Source organism: Quercus suber, unplaced genomic scaffold (genome assembly GCF_002906115.3).
Source record: "Quercus suber isolate HL8 unplaced genomic scaffold, Cork oak 2.0 scaffold_574, whole genome shotgun sequence".
Classification (NCBI taxonomy): domain Eukaryota; kingdom Viridiplantae; phylum Streptophyta; class Magnoliopsida; order Fagales; family Fagaceae; genus Quercus; species Quercus suber.
In genome coordinates this window covers 465,757-480,552 of record NW_027070019.1, presented here as the reverse complement: position 1 = coordinate 480,552, position 14,796 = coordinate 465,757, and the positions used below count along the sequence as shown (strand labels likewise).

Here is a 14,796-nt window from a genome sequence, read left to right as displayed (position 1 = left end):
AGGTGGGATTTTTAGAGACAAAGATGGATGTTAGATCTATGGTTTCTAATGCCTTAGAGGAATATCTACAAGTGTCGTAGCAAAGCTTTAGGCTGGGATTGTTTATCCCTTATTATCTCCATGATCTTTGAGAAGTTGTGGAATTGGATTCTTTAGTGCTGGTTTATTTTCTAGACTATTCTATTAAAGTTTACACTGGGTTGGTTTCACTAGTGGATGATAAAATACACGTGTCTTATGTGGAGGATACCTCAGAAGGAACTCAAGGGTGTCTACAAGGAGGCGAACTTGTGTGTCGATGCCTTGGCAACAATAGGGAGAGATCAAGCTCAAGATCTTACTTTGTTTTCTTCTCCGTCTTATACTATCTTTTGTTGTATTAATTTTGGATGTAAGTGAAAATTGAATCTTAAATTTTTTATTTGACGATAAGAGTCTTTGCTAATTGATCTAATTGAAATCCATATATTTTAATGCTTTTGATTTGCCATGTATGTAAAAGATAGTTCTTTTTTATTATATCAAAGTACTAGTTCTTCCTTACTCTTGTCTTCTTTAATTATTCTTAGATTAATAATTGTCAATAAATTTTTATCACCTTAGGTAAACAAACTCAAAATAGGTCATGTAGCTTAAAAACAAATTCTTTAATTATTCTTAGATAAAAGATTGTCAAGAAATTTTGTTGCTTCAGGTAAACAAACTCAAATTAGGTCATGTAGCTTAAAAACAAATTCGATCACAGACAAAATGACAAAAAAAAATTATTGAAACACAAAATCATGACATCAAAACACCTAGGTGAAGTTAAATTGTTTAGAGCGAGTCTCCCACACATAAAAATGTTAGGTGAGGTCATTGAGTTATAGACTTATAGTCAAGTTTTTTTTTTTTTTTTTTTTTGCTAAAGACTTATAGTCAAGTTTTGGGCATTGAAATCTCTAACTATGATATTTGATTTTGGGTATTATTCATATTAGTATGTAACCTATGCTTACGCATGAAAATGATGAATTATAGTGATACTATTGATGTTAACTTGAGTTATAAAACATATAGGATATTAATTTGATCAAGACATTTGGAGGTACTAAAATAGTTTTTTCTTACAATTTTCATGATATTGGTTTTACCAAGTTTCTCATTACATTGTTATTACATATGTAATTTTGAAAACCATGATTGGATACTACATATACAATATTAATCCACAATCATTGTCTGTAAAATTCTACTAAATACAACACAAAATAAAAGAACAAATTGATCCAATAATATCTTCAAAATTAAATGAGGATAAGTACATGAGATTGTTCAGCTCAATTACAATTTATTATGTTCAAGATTTTGGTATACAAATATCTAAATAGAAATAGTATAAAAAATATGTTTATTAGTTAAAAAAAAAAAAAAACTATAGAAATTTAAACAATTTAATTTGTATGGAAAGCCAACAAAAGTAAAATTTAATTTGAATCTAATTAAATTTTCTCTAAGCATTGGTTATATATATATATATATATATAACCCAAATCAAATCAAGAGTTAAATATACACAAAAGTTGACAATATTGGAAGAGTGACCCGGCTTCTTTTATGTGCCTTGCAATTAAGGAGACTGAAATCTTATAATATTTTGTTTTTGCTTAACATTGTATCTGCACACTTTTTCCATTTCAAGTTCACAAAAGGAGTATAAACATAATTTTCTATCTAAGAAGCCAAGGTTGCTGCTTGGTTTGATACAATTTGAGGCCTAAGACAATAATTTTAGTGCGACCCTTTATTTTTAAATATGATTTATTTAGTTTTTATATATTATAATCCCTAAATTCATTCTTCTTCTAACTAATTAATGCAAAATTATTAATTATATTTTTATATTTAGGTTTTGTTAATGTCTATTTTCGAAAATTGATAATACAAATGCTTTACTTAATCTTCTTGTGACATAATCAATTTTAATTGAAATCTATTGATTTTAGTTTTGAAAAATTTATTGGAAAAACAATAATAACAAGTATTGTTAATAATAATTTGTAATACATGCATTTGAAAGAGAATTTTGTCCTTTTATATAATTATCTAACAATCTTAACTTGCCGAATTAAAGATGAATTCAATACATAACTTGATGAATTAAATAGTAAATAAATCAAGATAGATTTTATGCAGAGAATCAAAGATCATGGTCTACAATTTTATATATAAAACTTAACATGTATGTGTGTGTATAATGATAAAATACAATTAACACCCTTGAGGTTTGGGCAATCAGTCAAATTCAAGACTTTTTAAAACTAACTAACTTGGACCCTATGCCATTACCCTTTTTTTTTTTTTTTTTTTTTTTTTTTTTTTTTTTTTTTTGCGAAAACACTATTTTGGTCATTACATTTTGAGGTTACAATCAATTTAGTCCATGTTATTTTTAACTTACAATTAATTTGGTTCCTACCATTAACGAAAAATGCCTACATGGCTAATGGTGTTCATTGTTGGCATGCTTACTGTTAATGTGGCAACTTAAATAGCAATAAAAAAATGTTAATTAATATTAAATCATACCATGTCAATATTTTAATTAAAAAAATAAATAAACAAAATTTAAAAAAAAAATTCCTTGTATGGAATTGCTAAAACCGTAGCCACTCATTACTAAAGGAATATCATCAGACATTCATATTCAAGAAAAAAAAAAAAAATCAAGTATCAACACACATTCAAACTCTCACGCCACAGATTCAAATCAATGCATTTTCTTTTGTCTTCCATCACAATACTACATGCTCACACCGTCGTCGTCAATAAAGCCCAAGCAAAGAAGGTCCAAATCGGTGAAAATATTTGGCAACCAAAAAAAATTGCAAGAAAGTAAAAAACAAAACTGAAAAAAGATGTGAAAATCTGTTTGGTCACCAAGAAATGTTAAGAAAATTAAAAGAAAATAATAAAATTGGTATATATATTTTAAAAAAAAACTATTTTTGAAATTGATGCGGCTGTTTTTTGCCATGTAAGTGCTGACGTGGTATTAAAATTTTGACACATCAGCATTAGATATGCTATCACTGCACACCATTAGCTATATAAGCATTTTTTGTTAATGAGTTAACGGTAAGGATTAAATTGATTATAAGTTAAAAATAAAAGGGACCAAATTAATTGTAACCTCAATATATGAGGACCAAAATGGTGTTTTTGCTTTCTCCTTTTTCTTCTTCTTCTTTTTTATTTTTTTAAGGGATTAGGGACCAAATTGGTCTGTTTTATACAGTTTTGAACTGATATTAGTTCAAATATAAGAATAAAAGGAACTCTCTCTCTCTCTCTCTCTCTCTATATATATATATATATAGTCATTGGGCTGGACCATTCACATAAAAATGGGCCGCCATATTAATTAGTCCACACAACTATTTTTACATTCTCAATTCTGATAATCCAAAAAAGACCTACACTATCACCTCTCTCTCTCTCTCTCTCTCTCTCTCTCATATCAGCTTCTGAGATCGCCTGGTACTGAGTCACGGTGAGTCACCCATTAAGCAAGTTAACTCGTTCACCTCTCTCTCTCTCTGGAAATTGTTTTTGTTCCAGTTGGTGCAATTAGCATAAGTTACTTCAAATAAATTATATAAAAAAAAGAACTCATTGTAATAAGAAAAATATAAAAACTTTTTTGTTTTGTTTTGTTCTTTTTTGATTTACTGTTCGTTTGGTTGCTGAGAAATCGATGGAAAATAAAAATCAATAAGAGAATCCAATGGAATTGGTTACTTTCCCACGAATTCTCAGCATTTTTGGTTATCCAAATTGCTATAATTTTTGTGAAAAAAAAATGAAAAAAGAATTGTAATTTTTTTTTGGCTTGTTGTTTCTTATATTTTGATACTTGTGGTTGCAGTTCAAGTCATAAGGAAAAATGGGTATCATAGAAAAGATCAAAGAAATTGAGGCCGAGATGGCTCGGACCCAAAAGAACAAAGCCACAGGTACTGTTAAATCCAATGCATTATAGCTTGTTGATCAGAAATTTCATCTGGGTATGCTTTATTTTGTCTTGCCTTGTGTTTTTGAGCTTCAATTTTAATAGTTACTGTCAAATTTTCAGTCTTTGATGTAATGTTTAAATATCACAGGATCAATTTTTAACTGCTATTGTCAAAGTTTCAGTATTTGATGTGATGTTTTAATTTCCCATTATCGAATTTTCGAAGCTTTGCCAAATTTTCAGTTTTAATGTAATGTTCAAGTATCCCACTTTAAATTTTAATACATGCACCCGACCCTAACTAGTATTTTATGGATCTATAACTGACCCCAAAATATTGGGACCAAGGCAGCTGTTGTTGTACTTTAAATTTTGGTTGTTGATATAAGGTTTCATTTAAATATATGTATACTCTTGTTGAGATTCTTAGTTAAATATTTGTGCTTGATGGGTAAATGTATTTTGTTTGATGGAATATGCAGAGTATCATCTTGGTCAGCTCAAGGCGAAGATAGCTAAGCTAAGGACGCAATTGTTGGAGCCTCCAAAAGTATGCTAGGACCTGTTGGGTTCCTGTTTTTTGAGAACATTTTTCTGTTTTTAAATTTACATAAATAGAGCAAAAATGCTACCAAAGTCACGAAAGATGTTTTCTGAAACTGTTTTTTGGTTTCCATTTAGGAAGGACTAAACACTTAACATCTTGCTTGTAAGTTTTGTTTTTGTCATCTAAAAACAGTTTTAAACATTGTTTTTGTTTTTTCCCCCCTGAAAGGCTGAAAGTACAGCCAAAGCCCCTAGTTTCTTGTGTTTTGCTTCCTCAATGGTTAACTTCAGATGAATTATCACTTATTTTTATTTTTGTGTGGTTGAGGAAGTGATGCTAGCCTGTATTGTGTCTGGTAATTTAAAGACTTACTTATTTAGTGTTTTTTCTTTAGATGTATTTTGTTTCTTTTGTATGTTTTAATTTCGTGTTATTTTTTCCATGGCCCATTGGTGTAGACTGTTTTGTGAATATGTTCAAGTTGTGGTTTTTTATTGTTGCAACTATGAAACAGGGTTCTAGTGGAGGTGGAGAGGGCTTTGAAGTTACCAAGTTTGGCCATGGACGTGTTGCGCTAATAGGATTTCCAAGGTTTGCCATCTGTATGAATTGAACATGCATGCAATCTTCTTATAACACTCAACTCTGCAGGAGTAATAACAGGCCCACTTTTTGCTTCATGATCTCTTTCAAAACCTAAGCTTAGTGGCCTCTCTCTCTCTCTCTCTCTCCCCTGTAACGCACATACACATTCACAGGAGCATTTTCTATTCTCCATATGTTTTGGTTGATTTGACAGTATGTATGTCTGAAGACGTGAATTCTATTACTAATATGCTTGCAGTGTGGGGAAGTCAACACTTTTAACAATGTTGACAGGCACACATTCAGAGGCTGCTTCTTATGAGTTTACAACACTTACCTGTATTCCTGGAATTATACACTACAATGATACTAAAATTCAACTGCTCGATCTTCCTGGAATTATTGAAGGTGCTTCTGAAGGAAAGGGACGTGGGAGGCAGGTAAAATAACCCTAAGTTTTTCTTATGTTGTGATGATTGTGCATCTTACTTATAAAAAAAAAAGAAAAAAAGAAAAAAGAAAAAGAAAAAAAGATTGTGCATCATTTGTGTGTGTATATATATATATATATATAAATTAATCTCATGAGGTAGTTAAGAAAAGGATTATTTTTTATGATTATTGCGTCTTAAATTGAATGTAAAAAACCTTTTGAGTTGGCACTTGATTCTTTTATAAATACTTTTCTACTCAATATGGCATGGTATCTTGGAGATTAGAAGAATTTGACAAGACTATTTTCTCTTAGGTTATTGCTGTTGCCAAGTCTTCAGACATTGTATTGATGGTTCTTGATGCCTCAAAGGTATGTATCTTTCTAGCTATAGTTTTGTTGCTAATATAACAAGTTGATGAGTCAAGTTTGTGATTATTGTGGTGAGTTCTTGACTCGTTCAACTGGGGGACTTATATGCATTACTCATGAAAATTTCCCCCAAGTTGGAAAATTAATAACCAGAAGAAATTATCTTTGGTTTTACTGCGAGAAATTGGGGCCGACTGGTTACCCATGGGAATTGCAAGAGTTTACTAAATTATTTAGTGAGATGCAAAATACCTTTTTCAGCTTACAAGATTTGGCTGCACTTCTTGTTACCTGTTCCTAGAATGTCACACTTTGCCAAGCTGTTAATATAACTGTGTAAATCAAGCTTTTTCCTCTTTACATTTCTTTTTTTAAACCCATCTCTTTGCTCTACCTCGTGAGCTGTTAGTAGCTTGGTTATTTTCCCTTTTCTGAATATAAAATCTTTTATATTTTTATTAGGTGTTCTTGTTATGATGTTAATTGTTTTTAAAATGCTTCAGAGTGAGGGTCATCGTCAAATACTGACAAAGGAATTGGAAGCTGTGGGCTTGCGTCTAAACAAGAGACCACCTCAAGTATGTTCTTTTCAAGGATGTGTTTTTAATATTAACATTTTCAAGAATTTTCTTTTATAGGGCTCAGCCTGCCTTGAATTCTCTAGTCATTGGTTTCTTTGATTATTTTTCACAATTTATTTGTTGATCTAGTGGGACCTTAGTTGACTTTTTTGGTTTGCTTTTTTGCAGATATACTTCAAAAGGAAAAAAACTGGAGGCATTTCGTTCAACAGTACTTCTCCTTTAACTCATGTGGATGAGAAGCTGTGTTATCAAATTTTGCATGAATACAAAATCCACAATGCAGAGGTACTTGGTTTAAAATTTACCTCAATTATTCATGGTTGTGAGTTTGCACCTTTAATACTGATAAATGAAAAAATTGAATTGGAATTTAACTGCTTAATCAGGCAACTGCTATAGTGTGAAAAAATCTTTACTAGCAGCTTAAAGTCTTTAGAAAAATGTTGTTGCTGATGGTTAATTGCTGATTATACGTACTTAATGTACTCTGTTCAGGTCAACTGTAAATTCTTTATTTCCCATCATATGAAAAATTTGTTGTCTGTTGCATTTCTTGGGAAAAAGGGAAAACAATATCCCTTTCTATGTGCAATAAATGAATCAGAATGAAGCTGTTTTGATCTTTGCACATATGTTTTCTTAGAATGGCTTGTGTTCTTTGTTTACATTATTAAATGAAAATTACTGCAATACTAGAAAGTAGCAAATGAAATTTTGAGTATAATTTCCTATACTGTTTTTTCTGCTTGCATCCTTTGAATTTTGTCTCTCTATTTTCAATTTAGAATTGTCAGATTTCTTCTAAACACCCTTTTTGAGAAAGTTTTCCATGCTCAGATCCCACATAGCTCTTTTGTATATACACATATATGTAACTATAAGTAAATGTAGGAAGGAGGAAATTTGAGTAAAAGTAGCAGTTGAGGTTCCAATATATGGAGAAGTTCTTTCACCTGTCCAGCATGGTTGATGCTTCAAAGTGTTTCAGTACTTTAAACTATGTTGTTCTAATGGTAGATAATTATTTAGAGGAAGATTGCAAGAGAATATCATTGTGAACAAGTGCCTGTTTGTAGAGGTGTTTGAGTATTGTTGTTCAAAATAATGTGAAAACTATGGTTTAAAAAAAGTTGTGAAAACACATATTTAAAGTACTCATGATGCAAAAAATGTGTTTATTACTATATTTCTAATAACGTCTTTTCAAAAGTGAATTAACATAATCGTGTGACTGGGGTATGTGTTTTTTTTTTTTTTAAGTGATGACATGTAGTCTAATTAGTGGGACTTACAGATTTTTTACTTATTTACAAAAGTGTCATTGAGCAACGTTATTTGAAAACTGAAAACTGGTAAGAGGAGTTTTTTAAATTCAGTGTTTAAACACCCTAAAATGAAATGTAACTCAAACACTCCTAAAAAAAATCTCTTACCTTTGTGTTGTTTTTTTTGGGGTCCACAGTTTTCAATGTTTAAACATTGAAAACTGTTGTTTGAGTGTTTCAGGCATAGTAATGGTTCAGTTCCATCTTGATGAGTTGTATTTACACTCTCTGCACTATGTGCAATATTTTAGTGTGGTTGATAGTTTCTCTTCTGGCCAGCCCCAAAAAATTGGGACTAAGGCTTATTTGTTGGGTTGTTGTGTATAGTTTCTCTTCTATATTACTTTCTCTCTACTACCTACTAGCGACCCCATAAAATGTATACTTAGTTGTTGGTGATTTTGTTGCAGTTGCTGTTTCGTGAGGATGCCACAGTTGATGATCTTATAGATGTTATTGAGGGAAATCGGAAATACATGAAGTGTATATATGTTTACAACAAGATAGACGTTATTGGTATCGATGATGTTGACAACTTAGCTCGGCAACCTAATTCAGTTGTCATTAGTTGCAATCTGAAGGTAGATTTTACATTTCTAATCTTTTCCAACTTTGATTGTGGAATTTAATATTTGGAGCTTGGAGTAACCTGTCTCAGTTCCAATGCGTTTTGAAGCAAACAGAGATTGTTCTGTGGTTTAATGCAGTTTCTTCTTGTAAAATGTACTTTCTCATTGTGCATTTACGCAAAACATATGTTACCACTCATCTAATTATGCATCCAAGCATATGATATAACTCCTTGTTGAAGCATTATATTTTGTACAGATTTTCATTCAATGTGAATGGCTTTGTAACTTATATGGCTCATGTTGCTTAAACAGCTGAACTTTGACAGACTACTGGCAAAAATGTGGGAAGAGATGGGGCTTGTAAGAGTTTATACAAAGCCACAGGGCCAGCAACCTGATTTCTCGGATCCTGTAGTTCTTTCTGCTGTATGTTGTATACCTTTTTGTCTGTCCAGCTATCTTTAAATAGGCAGCTTTATTTATGCGTGGAAGTTTCTAGTTTTCTTCCCTTTTCTTATTTCAATACTCTGGGTATTTGATTTCAGGATAGAGGTGGCTGCACCGTTGAAGATTTCTGTAATCACATACATAGAAGTTTGGTGAAGGAGGTGAAATATGTGCTAGTATGGGGTATAAGTGCCAGGCACTACCCGCAGCATTGTGGCCTTAGTCATTTACTTCAAGATGAGGATGTGGTTCAGATTGTTAAGAAAAAGGTGCAGACAATTATTTCCTTGTTTAATAGTCTGATTGAAAGTGTATTTACTTGACAACTATACATGGCTGCTTTGTCGTTATACTTGAACAGGAAACTTCTTTGATAGAAACTCCTTGCATCCCACCACCCCCCCTCTCCAAAAAAAAAAAAAAAAAATCCTAAAATTAAACATTGCTATTTTCATTCTCCAGGATAGGGAAGGGGAAGGAAGAGGTCGGTTCAAGTCACATTCGACAGCGCCTGCTCGAATATCTGATAGGGAGAAAAAGGCTCCATTGAAGACATAATTCCATTGACAGTTGCTACAATGCAGACCTGTGGTTTTTGAATGAAGTGGCATGGAAGATATACTTTAAGATAGATAGATCTATTGGCTCGTGTTGTAATTTGAGTTGTTCTTCAAAAAGCTGTCCTTTAGAATATACTGGTTGATTGTAATGCCAAACTTATTCTAGCAGATTTTGTATTCCTTTTAGAGTTTCTTACGGAAATGAGAATCCTACGTTGCATTTAAAAAAAAAAAAATTAAATAAACTCCTTTTAGAAATTTTAAGTTTGCCTTGTGGTTTTCAGATCCTATGGGAAGATACTAACAGCTTGCATTCCAGGCATGAAAACATGTTATCTGTAAGTTTGTGCAGAGGCTAATAAGCTGTACCTGAAGCTATTTCCTATAATGAAATTATTATGGATTGAAAGTGAGCCATACAAACATCATCATATTCTAGATTCTCTTTTCCACAATTGTTATCTATGCGCCATAAGCCTCTTAGATTCTACCCGATTGAAAGTGAGCAATACAAGCATCATCAGTTGTGTTAGCTGGCACCTTTGTTTGTTATGCTGCATTGATTTTTACAGAAGACCTTATTACCTGCTCTTAGCAAGGCTACTTTGTGCATCAAACAGAAACACATTTTCAGGAGTATGACTATACAACTAACGATGAATAAGTGTTCATGCAGCACATGATATTTAATAATTCATTGCTCAAAATTGAGATTGTGATTTGTGGGTTCATTGGAACAAAAAAGCCTGTGTCACATTATGACACAATGGGTGGGTTGAATTTGCAGGGGCCATTGTCAAGAGCTAAATTATTTGACAGTTATAATCTATTTTGAACTGTTCTAACTCCTTGTATAAAATATTAGTTTACAGTTACAGTAAATTACCCCTTCCTCAGCTATAGGGGAAAAGAAACACAACAGATATTCATCAAAATGTTTTAAATCCAGCTCCATCCATGATATTTTCTCATTCTTTTTTCACTCATTACCTGTCTCAATCTCTCTGCATCATCCCATTTATTCATTGTATTTGCCAAAAGCACATAATTTCCTGTACAACTATTCTAGTACTGCCTCTGCAACTATGGCGTTACTAAATCTATGTATTACAACAAGAGTTTCTGTTTCAAGGCCAAAATAATTGTCTTCAATCTAAAACCTGGAGTTGAGCTTACTATCAATTGCTTTTGGTAGAAGACACTTACCAATCTTCTAAAGATTAATTATTCGTAACTACAAATGTAATGGAGACGGAGTTGCTTACTAGCAAATAGCAACTATGATTATCACACAAAGAAGACTTCTTTAAAAAAAAATAAAAATAAAAAAGGTCTTTTAACAAATGTACGAGCATCTTCAAAGAGCAAATTCCCATAATTATCATGAGTATTACATCCAATCCAAGACAAATTTAGAGACACTAAATGGAGAGTTTTGGAAATGAATGCTGAATGTTGTCATAAGGTTCACCCTTTCAAGGCTTTTGTCCTTCATGTTCATCTAGACAGGTAAATATCTGCTCTCTTTTGCTTGTCAAGTGGAAGGCCTTTCCTGCATATTTCCTAAACTTTATGAGAAAAGTTGGACATAATATAACATAAATCAACTTTTAAGTTTCAGACTAGAACACTACCTTTGGAGTTCAATTTTGGAATAATCAATCTCAGCAACCACCAGAGTCTCTTCATGCCCTGAGGTTGCAATTATCTCACCAGACTGCTTATTAATTACCATTAAAAAAAGATCTAAATTTTAAAACTTTTATCTAGGAAGAAATTGAAATGATTGAGTCCAAAATTTAATAACCCAGCAAAAAAAAAAAAAAAAAAAAAAAATCCAAACTTTGATACCGGTCCAACAAGGGTAGAGTGGCCCCATATTGCATAGCTACCACTAGAATCTCGAGAGGGTGAGCAAGTAGCTACAAACAACTGCCACCATATCAAAAAAAAGCTCATAGTAAAATTGCATCAAGCCTATAACAGAAAATTTTGAGGTACTACAGATTTTTCAGTACCTGGTTATCTGCTGCTCTGAAAGTTTAGAATAATGTGTTAGTGAGATAAGTATTGTTGCTATGATTGGTTTTTATAAATACTCAATTCAGGGGGAAAAATGTTTGAGCAGAAGAAGCCTATAGGTTCTTAGTTCTTACCAAGTAATGGTAGAAGCAAAAACATTTTTGCAAGTTTTTTTCACAATTGCTGATGTACCAAGATATGATCGGAACAACATCAGCCACATTTAATATACCAATCAAACCATGCCACATTGCCACTTTGACAATTGTGAAAAAAAAATTGGCCAATAGATTTATTGATTCTTACCTTGCTCTCTGCATCACTTCCCATAACAGTTCACCAGTACTAATGTTAAAGGCCCCAGGATAGCATATTATATGAGCACCTGCAGGTATTTACACTCAATAAATTTGTCATACATATCATATGCATAGTGAACTAAAGACCACTATAATTTCAAAAAAATGGAGAACCTTTTCCTCTATATAATGCAGCAAGCTCAGGGAAGCGGATATCATGACAAATTCCTATTCCAATACGGCCAACATCTGCATTGAAAAATTGCTTATCAGTGGCCAAGTCTTTTTGAAAAATTGCACACAGAAGGTACATATTCTAAAATATAGTCTGATCACAAAAAATGCTAGTGATATTTTAGGTTTGAGTCTAGATCATATATACCTGTGTCCACAATGGTTGGTTATCTCCTGCAGCAAAGAAGTCTGATTCCTTGAATGTAATATCTCCTGGAATTTCAATATCAAACAAATGAACCTGCAAAGAACACAATTGAATTTGAAACAAATTCTAAATGTGATAGTACGATTCAAATTTTCCAATGCATGTTAAATATGCCCCTAAAATCTTAAGCAAAATAGGTATGAATCTGTGCTTACTTTTCTATGCTTTGCTTTGAGCTTTCCATCAGGTCCAAATACACAGCTAGTATTATACAACTGGCCATCACTGGATTCAGGCACAGATCCACCAACAATTGTGATTCCATGAGAACAAGCAGCTTCAGATAGCATGGAAAACGTTGGTGAGGCATCTTCATTCTCAAAATCCTCAGCGAATTTTGCAAAGTAATCATTTGAATAAGGACAGTTCCACATTTCCTTCATTGAAAATAAGCAAATAAACAAGAATCATGTTAATTTACAATGACTTCTAACAAACTATTATTTCAAACCACATTGCTATTGCCTATTGCAACTATCACATTGGTAGCTAGGCAACTCACAGATAAAACAACAAGCCTTGCGCCGCACTTTACAGCAGCTTTGATCGAATTACAAGCACAAGCCAGATTATGATTCTTCTCTGATGTAACAGATAGCTGACAAAGGCCAATCTTAAACTGTCCACAATATAGAGCAACTATAATTACTTGAGTCAATGACTAAAAATGGAAAAAAGAAAAAGCGACCCTAAATTCTTGAACATATATTAGATTCTATCACTTCCTACTTTACAACAACAGAACCGCAATCTCAAAATTAAAGGTTAACTATGGATTCTCAACAGACTAGTCTTGATAGTTATGTATATTCCATTCTGCATCCTACTCTACTAGTGATAAATAATTCCTCTATTCATTTTTATTATGAGGAAATGACTAGAACCAAAAAAAGTGATTGATGCATTCATTTGTTTTCTTGATAATTAAACACATATACCAACTATCTTAGTATGTACTACATGCAATAATTTATAGGACCTGTTCATAGATAGACTAGCATATGAACTATTAAAATCATTTTTAAAAAATCCAGAGTGTTTGTGGGATATATAAAGTAACAAATTAAAAGGGTGCTAACTAAAGGACCAGAAGAACAAAATATAGGATAAGATTTGAAGTAGAAAATATATATATATATATATATATACCAAACCTTTGTAATATTACTGGGTACTTGTAGTTGTTCTGAGGCAGCAAGCATGATGTGCTCTATGGAGCTTGATGTAGAAGATGCCATCATTGCATTCACACACCAAGACTGAGCTGATGCTATTTAGGCAAAAGAAATTTCAAGTACCAATAATTCTCAAAGTTTGTGTTTTTGTTTTTCCCTAGAGTCAACGGGCCTATCTATTCTGTGCATGCAGAGTTGCCTTATAAGGTCATAATTCGTCGCCACTCCCTAGCTCAGTTATTCGCAGTGCTCTAGAATTTGCTATAGTGACTTGGTACTTTTTTTTTTCCTCTCTCAGATAAATGATTAATTTTGTTATGAATTTAATTAGTAAATGGAACTTATTATATGTAGAAAGAGGGAGTATCACATCGCTGTCCTCCTAGTCCTAGAGCACTGCGAATAACTGGTTTAGCCACTGTAAAAACGTTTGATCCTGAATAATATATGATATATAATAGATTAGTAGGGCCGAGTCGGGAATTTTTCATTTAGAAGATTAACATGTGCAGGTATGTGGTTGTTACGTGTGATCACACTATAAAATGATGTACCTTCATATACTCTATTATACCTACTTGGTGGATGATGTTGCTTCAATAAAATATGGGTGAATTAATTAATATATATATATATATATTTTTTTTTAGAAACTTTTTTTTTTGGTTGAGAAAACTTATTTTTATTAGTTCGGTTTTATTAAACAATCATATCTTTTAAATGAATTCAAATCTTTTATCTTATTTTTCCTCCTTTACTTTACACTCCATAAATAAAATTTTGCCACTTGTCCATTTATTTGAGTTAATACTAATTTTCTCCTTCTCTTATTAAAATTTCTAAAATAAATAAATAAGCGTACACATTCCCACTGGCCAGCACCAAATTGCCGACATAATCATTGGCCAAACCCACTGCCAATTCACCCAGTCCAATTTGTGGTAAATCGAAAAAAAAAAAAGAAGAAGAAGAAGAAGATTACATGAAGATCTCCAAATAGCCAAAGCCATATCAGTATATCACACATAACTAAACAACACCGAAGCTAGAGATTTTCAATTTGGCCCATCTTAATTCAAACAACTTCTCATAACTTTTGAGCATAAATTAAACCCAATTATCTTATTCTCACCTCTATATTTATCAAAATCCCCAATAACAAAACAATTTCAAGCAATCGGACGATAATTTCTAACCAAAATCGGTCTTTGTAAGTCAAGTACAAGAATTAAGTCACGGCATCTAAATTTTCTCAATGCAATAATGTGACTCTCAACGGTAATCTGAAATAGCACTTTTACTTTGTTTCCTCTCCTCAGTTTTCACTAGAACTAAACACGTAAACTAATACCCACTTATGGATCTGAAGACAAAGTGGCATGGTGTGTATTTGGTGGCGGTGTATGGCTGTGACTTGTGTGGAGTATGGTTGTGACTGG

At 32.3% G+C, this 14,796-nt stretch overlaps 2 protein-coding genes across 2 annotated transcripts; one reads left to right on the top strand and one right to left on the bottom strand.

Annotated features, from left to right (window-relative positions):
• Window positions 1-3,411: 3,411 nt before the first annotated feature.
• LOC111998871 (developmentally-regulated G-protein 2) lies at window positions 3,412-9,847 on the top strand. Its single transcript, XM_024030990.2, has 12 exons — window positions 3,412-3,532; window positions 3,908-3,995; window positions 4,477-4,544; window positions 5,056-5,132; window positions 5,386-5,566; window positions 5,875-5,931; window positions 6,435-6,509; window positions 6,681-6,800; window positions 8,251-8,421; window positions 8,725-8,838; window positions 8,958-9,128; window positions 9,322-9,847. The coding sequence occupies exons 2-12, from the start codon at window positions 3,926-3,928 to the stop codon at window positions 9,415-9,417; spliced, it is 1,200 nt and encodes a 399-aa protein (XP_023886758.1). The 5' UTR covers window positions 3,412-3,532; window positions 3,908-3,925; the 3' UTR covers window positions 9,418-9,847.
• Window positions 9,848-10,688: 841 nt separating this feature from the next.
• LOC111998922 (omega-amidase, chloroplastic) lies at window positions 10,689-13,537 on the bottom strand. The gene is given in 11 exon segments (XM_024031045.2): window positions 10,689-10,971; window positions 11,054-11,136; window positions 11,271-11,351; window positions 11,438-11,453; window positions 11,748-11,826; window positions 11,915-11,989; window positions 12,123-12,143; window positions 12,146-12,215; window positions 12,338-12,559; window positions 12,685-12,801; window positions 13,337-13,537. Coding segments are annotated over 11 exon segments (906 nt in total). The 5' UTR covers window positions 13,424-13,537; the 3' UTR covers window positions 10,689-10,916.
• Between the last annotated feature and the right edge of the window lie 1,259 nt (window positions 13,538-14,796).